We start from the raw sequence: 9813 nt of genomic DNA, 5'->3' as shown, positions 1-9813 counted from the left end.
TTTTGTCACGAAGCTACCACGATCCGTTCGAGGATGCGATGCTATTTGGGTAGTGATCGACCGATTAACGAAGTCTGCTTATTTTATTCCGTACAGGATGACGTATCTTCATGATCAGATGGCTGAATTGTATGTTAGCAATGTTGTGAGATTGCATGGGGTGCCGAAGTCGATCGTTTCAGATAGAGACCCTAGATTCACTTCGCACTTCTGGCACAGTCTTCAGGAGGCACTTGGTACTCGATTGTATCTGAGTACAGCTTATCATCCTCAGACCGATGGACAGTCAGAGCGGACTATCCAGACGTTAGAGGATATGCTGCGAGCGGTAGTGCTAGACTTTGGCACTAGTTGGCAGGATTCTTTGCCTCTTGTCGAGTTTTCTTACAACAACAGCTTCCAAGCGAGTATCGGTATGGCGCCTTTTGAGGCATTGTACGGTAAGAAATGCCGATATCCGTTGTTTTGGGATGACTTGTCCGAGTCACCAGATTTGGGACCGGATATGCTTAGAGATATGGCAGAGCAGGTTAAGATCATTCAGACCAGAATGAAGTCAGCTCAAGATAGACAGGCGAAGTATGCGAATGTCAGGCGTAGACCTCTGAGTTTTGATCAGGGAGACCGAGTCTTTCTGAAGATTTCTTCGTTCAGAGGCACTGTCAGATTCGGTAAGAGAGGGAAATTATCTCTGAGATTCATTGGGCCGTACGAGATTCTCGAGAAGATAGGCGATCTTGCCTACAGACTTGCACTTCCTCCGTCTTTATCTGGTATTCACGACGTTTTTCACGTCTCTATGCTGCGAAAGTATCATCCAGATCCTTCTCATATCCTTCAGCCTGACGAAGCCGAGTTAGACGAGACTCTGAGCTACTTAAAGCGACCGATTCAGATCCTTGATCGGAAGGAGAAACAACTCAGGACCAAGTCGATTCCGTTGGTGAAAGTGCAGTGGAGACGTCACGGCGTCGAGGAAGCGACTTGGGAGACAGAGTCTGACATGAGACAGCGTTTTCCAGAGTTATTCGGATGACGTGAGTTCTTCTTACTGTCTTTAGTTCTTTATTCTATCTTATGAGTTGTGATTCTTGTTGATTTCGAGGACGAAATCTCTTCTTAGTGGGGGAGAATTGTAACGCCCCGTTTTTATCTTAAATGAGTTTATTTGAGTTAATCAGAGATTACAGAGTTCACGAGCCAACTTGATTTTGATCAGGGTCCTTTTTGCGAAAATTGGATTTTTCAGGGACTAAAACGCAATTATCGATTTTTATAGATATTTATAAGGCTTTTGGACCCATTCTCTTCTCCATCACCTCCATTGCATCGCCTCCCTCCATTGAAGCCGATTCATTGAGCTTCCAAGCTTTCTGATTTCAGTCCGAAGCTCGATCCGGCCGTTGGAAATTATTTCTGAAGGCAGATTAGCGATCACTGCAACGAGAGCTCTGTTATATCGTAAGTTTTTCTACGATCGGATACATTCTAGTTTTTGGATGTTGTTAGAATCGTTCTAGATTCGAGTATGTCGTTCTCTACAGAGTTCTGATCATTATTATCTGTCAGTTTTGAAATAGAGCGACGTTCGGATTTGTTATGATTTTGGAAGCCATTTTCGAAAGTTTGAGTTTTGAGATTTGTTGGGATTGCCTTGTTGTTGTTGTATTAGCATTGTTATAAGATTATATCGGTATTGAACTGCTGTCTGCGTTTCCGGTTTGTTCAGTTTTTAGTCGTTATGCCGTCGATTTGAGTTTTGGGATTTCGAACCATTTTTGAGTTGTTGAACTTGGCTTGTAAGTTGATCATGGTTATTGATCTTTGATTTATATCTGAACAGATTTGTTTGGAGTTTGTCAAGCCCAGGGTTAATAGCATTTGTTCGTTTCAGAGATTTGGACGAAGAACGGTATAGATAATTACCTTGAGCCTTGTTGTTGTTTAGATTGGTTAGACTTTGATACAATATTTTATTGTAGCTTCCCAGAAGTTGGAACTACTGCCTTGAAAGGTAAAAGCAGTCATCGATAGCGGGATAGCATACTCGGGACAGTTGGTTCTTGAGTTTTCCTTAAAAGCACATACTTGCATCTACACTTGTTCTAGAATGAGGAACTTGTGTCTTGTTGAATTGCTTGAGCTTTTATTATATAGCTATGTTTTATATTCTGTTATGCATTCATCTTGAGCCAACTTTGATTTCAGCGGGCAGAATAACCCTTTTTGTTTAGACGTTTGGGAACTATAATTGAGTGGCCTAGGTCGTAGTCATTTCGCCTAGTGCTAGCATACTCATTATAGTTGCTCAAAGTCTAGAGGAGTGGGATACGTGGCACCACCTCGATTGGGAGAGTCGGTGAGTGGTTACATGATCTCATCCTCGAAATCCCAAAAGCACAGCAGAAATCCCTCGTTTATCAGATTTGATATCCCGGTTTTAAGACATGCATTTCATTACGTTGTTATTGATTTCGTTGTTGTTTTGAAAGCATGTTTGTTGTTGTATTACTTGTATGTTGCTTTTACTGGGATTATCATTCTCACCGGTTATCCGGCTGTTGCTTTGTTTTGTATGTGTACTTGGCAACAGGTGGGGCAGGATCAAGTCAGAAGAGGCATGGTTAGCTTTGAGGGAATGATGTATAAGTGAGACTCGGTTTAGAAGTCTTGTTAGCATGACAATCTAGTTTATGTTTTGAAGCATGTTAAGAACTTGAACTTGGATTGGAAGTGGTCTTGCTTGTGGTTAGAACTCTTGTATTCTGTATTCGGCTTGTAATAGCTAGCATCGATGCGTGTTCTTCACTTTTATGTATTTAAATGCTATGTTGTTGGATATATATTAGTTGGATCATGTTAGAGTTCTTTTGGTTATGTTATTGCACTTTTGGAGGCTTGTTTTGAGCCAATTCAGCAGGCCATGTGCGCCCACGCCTCGGGTGGCGCGCCCACGCGTCCCGCACTACATTTCGGAAGTTTTGGGCAGAGCTTCAGGCGCGCCAGCGCGAGGGCTTGGGCAGGACGCCATGCGCGCCCGCGCCTCAAGCGGCGCGCCCGCGCGCCCCCCTGTAAATAAAAAAAAATGCTCTTGGCTTTTAATTGCTTACTTATTGAATTACTCCTTTAATTATTGTTTAGAACCGAGGTCTCACAGAGATTCTATATCATATTATTCATATGCACATTATGTTCTTGCTGATCTAATTTTATCGCTTTTTATCATCAATTCTTCTGCTAATCTGTATTCGATTATTGCATCATCATCTATCATGCAACATAAACAGATATTTTAATATGAACAAAATCATGTTCAGTTTCAGTTCATCGAAGCAATAGTTCCATTCTTCAGTTCATTCACAAAGTCTTTTTTCTGATACAGAGGTAATCATATAATAAGCTTTCAGCTATCATGTATCTATTGCACCAATAATAAACAGGTCAAAACAAAATAAATCTGTTACCTGAAATTTCATTCTCAGATGCAATTTCATTTTGATCCTCTGTATACTTCTGGAACTATTTTTCATTTTGAATATTCTTAGAATCTATGTTTCCTTCGAACAGATTCTAGCACATCTGCCTCAAATATCTTTACACTGATTGCTAGAATATCTTCCTCCACAATGAGTGCAATAATCTCTAACCTCTTCTGTATTCAGAACTAGACTAATCTGTCTCGGTTCGCTAGAGTTAGAGAATTACTTTCGTATCGTTTATTTCGTATCTGCTCTGGAATAAAAATTGTAACTAAAGTTGTGTTTATCTCACACACTGTAGCATCTTTACAATTTCATTCCTTCTGCTGCATCATTCAATTTCAGTTTTCTTTGCTCTGTCAATGTCTTGCATAAAATATTTCAGTCGTCAACATTAGTCAGACATACTCTTCGAATTCAAGCCATTAATAAACACTCAATCTTGAGCTTCATTATTATCATCTACAATTCATAGAATCGTAGTAGTAGGCTTGAAAATCTAGGAATATATTCTTCAGTCTGCAAATTGTTCTAATTCTGATTGGTATATTCTTCTTTTTCTCATCATTTTTATTTGTTGTGGCAAAGAATTGTTAATCACAATCTGTTCTGAGCACTTACCAACAAATAAATATACCTCAATTCTGTCAGAATTTCTTCATCAAATTCTATCAACTGGTTGCTAGGTCTTGAAGTTGGTAGACAATCAATCTGATACGTCATTCATCTGTATCTTTCAGGTATTTGAACGACTGGTCAAGTTCTTCAGGCCAACTTCTACCTACAATAATATCTATTCATTCGCTGATATTCTGATATGTTCAATTGGAAATACTTCGTTCAGTTGAGCCATACAGTTTTTGTTCAGACTGACCATACCATTCTGTTTAGTCTGGGGTGCTTACATCACCCAAAGAACACTGTTCTCTTCGATTCTGGGTGCATACATCACCCAGGAAAAATCTTATAACAACATCAGTAAGAAATTCGGAAATTATTTACAAATCATAAATCAAGTAGTTTCATTTCAAAAGTAAATCATGCTCACATGCAATTCATCAAATCATCGAATCATCAAATCGAGTAATGCATAATCATGCAATAATATAGATGCATGTGACTCAATCTACCCCGCTCAGCTTCTATCTCAGTCCAAGAAACTTACGCTCTGATACCACCTGTTGTGGGGACCTCGGGTTGCTAATATCGTCTTAGGGCAACTAATGATTAATTAAACAATTAATCAAACAATTAGAAGTAATAAACCAAGAGCAGAAATTTTTTTTTTTTTAAATCTTGGTCAGTATCGATCCTGTGAACTCCCAGGATCGATCCTGGACCTTAATCCAAGTTTCTGTCCAGAATCCCATTGTGTCAGGATCGATCCTACCAATTCACAGGATCGATCCTGTGCAACTCTGTTCGAAAAATAAAAATCTGCTCTTGATCTGGTACTGTCAAAATTAATTCTAAACACTTCAATAAAGTTTAGAACATGGAAATATCTATGAACTAGCATACATGAGTCCAAAGTTAATACATTCATCTCATAAATTAAAACATTAAAGAACTATACAAGACAAGAGATTTAACTAGTATTCTTCAAACATGATCAATTAGTATAGTTTCTAACATGCTTGACAACATCTTAGGACCACAAATTCCGCTAAACCCGAGTCCACACTTGCTACATCTCTCTCCCGAGCTATCAATGTCGTCTCAGACTAGCTCCTGCCCCACCTATTGCCATGCACACATACAAAACAAAACAACAGCCGGATAAACTCCGGTGAGAAATCATTCTCAGTATAAGCAACATATCAAAAGCGTTAAATAAATCATATCGACTCTATTTCACTCGATTCAACAAATAGAGTAATTAACGCTTCAATCGATCGATCAGGAATTGATTCATACTTCTTCGTTGCCATCAAGATTCGTATCCGATCTTGACATGGATATCCATCTATCGTAGCCATTCTCGGGCTAGAAAATAAGGTCACCCTCCGACCTTGGCATAGAATCAATTCATATCATCATCGTATCAAATTCATATCGACTCAAAATCAAAAATCCACTACCTGGGATGGATCGACAACATCAAAATCAAAACAAAGCAATAAATACGTATGTGATTTTGGCGGAAGAACTCAAGAAGAATCGATCTTGAGTTTCAAACTTCCTGACTCTCGATATCGTTATTATACCTTTGTATTTTTTTTTGTTTTGAACGCTCCAAATCTGAAACATAGCATCAAAACATTCATATCAATCTTCATTCTATTCAATCATTCCAAATTCAGTTCAAAATCATCAATCTAACTTCATTCAAAATTATTTCAAACTTCAACTTCTTCTTATTCGGTACAACTCGGAGACGTGAGTCGTTAGCCTTCGAAACTCATCTAAAACTGAGAAATAAAAATGCTATATCATCTATAACATTTCAAACAATGTCTTATATCAGTCATAGGCTATCAAAACGATCCAAAAACACGAATCGACGGCGTAGCGACTGAAAATCGGTAACCGACGAAATATCAAATTCGAATCTAACTTATTTAACTTCAATACAATTCATACGTCCATTCCAAATCATTAATACATAATTCTAATCCTCATAACAGCAGCTAAGTATATCAAATACAAGCTGGACATCATAACAAGTTCATTCCTTAATCCATATTCGATCCGGTTTCGAAAATAAACGATACAACACGTCAAGAACATAATCATATAACAAAGTACTGATCTCTACCAAATTTCGTTCTTCAAAACATGCCGAGATGATTAAATACTTACATCAAATCGAAGGCCTCATTTCAAGGATTCCAGAACACTTTTCGGAATCAAAATCGGACGACGGGATCAAAAGATACGGCGTTTTGAAAATCAAAATTTCAAAGAAATTGAAGATGTCTCGGCTCTCTGTTCTAACTTCAACTTTTCTGAAGGAAATCTGATTTATACACGTGCATATGCTGATAATCTAAGTTAAAATCGGATATGTATTTTATAATTGCAATTTAGTTCCTCAAGTCTTCATTAATTGCAATTCAGTTTTCGGCCTTCGTTTTAATTCAATTTCAATCCAAAATAATTTAAGAATATTATAATTTAAATCGAAACTCTAAATATTCTCAAATTAAATATACTGGGATTAAAATTAAATAAATTCGGAGTAATCAAATAATCCCGGCCTTTTGCATTTTAGCCCTTCAACTTCGATATTTGCAAATCAGTCCCTGCTCGGGTTGTATCTTCAAAACTAATCTTCTTTAATTCCCGAAACATGGAATTTAATCTTGAATTTCATAAATATTCAAATCGAATATTTATTCTTTAATTTAAGAATTCTCGGAATTTAATTCTCAAAATCCGTAAATTCTCACATTAAATATTTTTGGCTCGAAAATTAAATCTATAATTTCCATTACTTCTTAAATAAATATTAGCCCATAATATGGAATTTAATTCTCAAATCCCATAATTAATAATTTCATATTTTCGGGCCTTACAAGATTACTGCCTCATACTCCGCTTCATTTTTTGATCTAAAAGATGATAACCTTATAGCAACTTTGGTTTTCTCCTGAGTGGGAGAAATGATGACCACTCCCACCCCGCTTCCTTCCAGACCGCTAGCCCCATCCACAAAGACCCTCCATACCTCTTCTTGACCAAAGGCGATGACCTCGGTCAGGAAGTCAGACAAAGCTTGCGCCTTGATAGCTGCCCGAGGCCTGTATTCCACATCGTATTCTCCTAGCTCTACTGCCCACTTGACCAATCGGCCTGAAGCATCCGGATGAGTCATCACCCAGCCCAAGGGGCTATTAGTTAAGACAGTGACCAGATGAGATAGGAAGTAAGGCCGAAGCTTTCGGGCAGTCAAGACGAGGGCCAGGGCCATCTTTTCCATCTCACTATATCGGATCTCAGGCCCCTTCAGAGCGTGGCTTACATAATAAACTGGTTTTTGATCTCCTCCCTCTTCCTTTATCAGCACCGTGCTTACAGCAAACTCTGTCGTGGAAATATAAACCCATAACCTCTCCCCTGGTTCAGGCTTAACGAAGATAGGCAGATTTGCCAGATGCTCCTTCAATTCCTGGAAAGCCCGTTCACATTCCTCACTCCATCTGAACCTTTGAGCCTTCCTCAAAATCTGGAAGAAAGGATGACTTCGATGGGCAGACCGAGCAATGAAACGAAATAGGGCAGTGATTCTTTCGATCAACCGCTGCACCTCCCTAGTGGAGGAGGGTGATGACATCTCCTTCAGGATTTTTACCTTCTTCGGGTTTACCTCTATTCCTCTCTCGGTCACTACAAATCCCAAGAATTTCCCGCTTTTTACTCCGAACACGCACTTAGCCGGGTTGAGCTTCACCCCATACCTTCGCAAGGTACCAAAGGTTTCTTCTAAGTCGGGAATAAAAGGGTCTCGGGTCCTGGACTTTACCATAATATCGTCCACATATACCTCCACATTCCGGCCCAATTGATTTTGGAAGACTTTATCCATCATCCTTTGATAGGTGGCTCATGCATTTTTTTAAACCGAAAGTCATAACCACATAACAAAATGTTCCTCCTGACGTGACAAAACTGAACTTATCCTGGTCCTCACTAGCTAGGGAAATCTGATGGTAGCCCTGGTAAGCATCCATAAAGCAAAGCAGCTCACAATCGGAGGTGGAATCCACCAATTGATCAATCCGGGGCAGGGGATAGCAGTCCTTGGGGCTGGCTTTGTTTAAGTCTCGGAAATCCATACACATTCTCCATTTCCCTGTACTCTTGGGTACCAGCACCACGTTAGACAACCAAGTAGGAAACTGTACCTCCTTGATGTGCCCTGCTTCCAGCAGCTCCCGAACTTGTTCGGCAATGACCTTGTCCTTTTCTGCCCCGAAGTGTCTCTTTTTTTGCTTGACAGGTCGGGATCCCTGGAGGATATTTAACTTGTGCTCAGCCAGATGAGCCGGGACTCCCGTTAGCTCTTTGGGAGACCAGGCAAACACATCCGCGTTCTGGGCCAGGCAAGTTTTCAATTGCTTAGCCAAAGCAGGCTCCAGACCCCGAGCCATCCGGGCAATCTTCCCCAGCTTTCCGGGCATTACCTCCACCTCCTCATATTCCTCTTTCACCTCTTCCACTGTGCATACCTCCTCCTGCTGGGGATCGTCCTTTCTCTCCGCCCCCCGGGCCCTCTTATTGTCCACTCGGATGGTGTCCGCATAACATCGCCGAGAGGAATGCTGATCTCTCTTTACCTCGGCCACTTGATTTCCCACCGGGAATTTGATCTTCTGGTGGTATGCAGAGGAGACAGCCATAAAAGCGTTTAGGGCCGGTCTTCCTAGGATGATATTGTAGGAAGATGGGGCTTCCACCATGGTAAAGAGGGTCATGACAGTCTTCTTTATATCACCCGATCCCAAGGTGATTGGTAGCCACACTTCTCCCTTGGGTCGAACGGTATGTCCTGTGAACCCATACAGAGATGTTTTCATGGGATGGATCTCACAACCTTGCAAATCCATTTGCTCGAATGCTTCTTGGAAGATGACATTTACAGAGCTCCCTGAATCCACAAACACCCTTCTTACGTCATAGTTAGCAACTCGAGCCCGAATTAGTAAAGCATCGTTGTGAGGTAGGCACACCCCTTCCAAATCCCCTGGCCCAAATGTAATGATTGGGCTAGGGTCCAGCCTCCGGGCCCCAATTCCCAGGACTTCTCTCTTACTCCGGGACTTTCTAGCCCTATTAGAGTCCCCATCAGTGGATCCTCCCGAAATCATGTTGATCACCCCTTTAGAAGATCCCTCTCGGGGTTCTTTATCTGGCCTTCGAGGCGTTATCTCCCGGGTCCTCGGAGGGTCGGGCTTATTGGCCCGTGCGATGTCGAGCCGTGGCACCCAGGGATGCCCCCGCTGCTTCTTTTCCACATGCCTTTCCTCCTCTGGTATAGCCTGTCCTGGCTCTGATATGAGCCTCCGGCATTCACTGGTGTCATGAGTGTTTACCCGATGTATCGAGCAATATTTTCCCGGCCTTTTGGAGGCAACGGCTGGGCACTCTCCTCACATGAATGAATCTCTTGGTCCCGGGTCATCCTGTGGGGAACATAGGTGGCAAGCCTCCCCGGTTGATCCGGCCTTTTTCTTCCCGGATTACTCTGGTTTCCTTTCTCCCTGTGTGCTTCCTTCTTGTCTTTCTCCCTCTTCTGCCGTTGGGCTTCTTCCATGTTGATGTATTTCTCTGCTCGAGCCAAGAGGTCCTCAAAGTATCGGGGAGCCCTCTTGACCAAAGACCGGAAGAATTC

General features: G+C 41.2%; 1 protein-coding gene across 1 annotated transcript; it reads right to left on the bottom strand.

Annotated features, from left to right (window-relative positions):
* Positions 1 to 7999: 7999 nt before the first annotated feature.
* On the bottom strand, positions 8000 to 9289 carry LOC140861890 (uncharacterized). Its single transcript, XM_073264892.1, has one exon. The coding sequence runs from the start codon at positions 9287 to 9289 to the stop codon at positions 8000 to 8002; it is 1290 nt and encodes a 429-aa protein (XP_073120993.1).
* Positions 9290 to 9813: the final 524 nt, after the last annotated feature.

Source organism: Henckelia pumila, chromosome 4 (genome assembly GCF_033568475.1).
Source record: "Henckelia pumila isolate YLH828 chromosome 4, ASM3356847v2, whole genome shotgun sequence".
Lineage (NCBI taxonomy): Eukaryota > Viridiplantae > Streptophyta > Magnoliopsida > Lamiales > Gesneriaceae > Henckelia > Henckelia pumila.
This window is presented reverse-complemented; position numbering and strand designations above follow the sequence as displayed.

Excerpts from the sequence above, each read along its gene's own strand:
- LOC140861890 (XM_073264892.1), bottom strand. The coding sequence starts at position 9,289 with ATGATTTCGGGAGGATCCACTGATGGGGACTCTAATAGGGCTAGAAAG.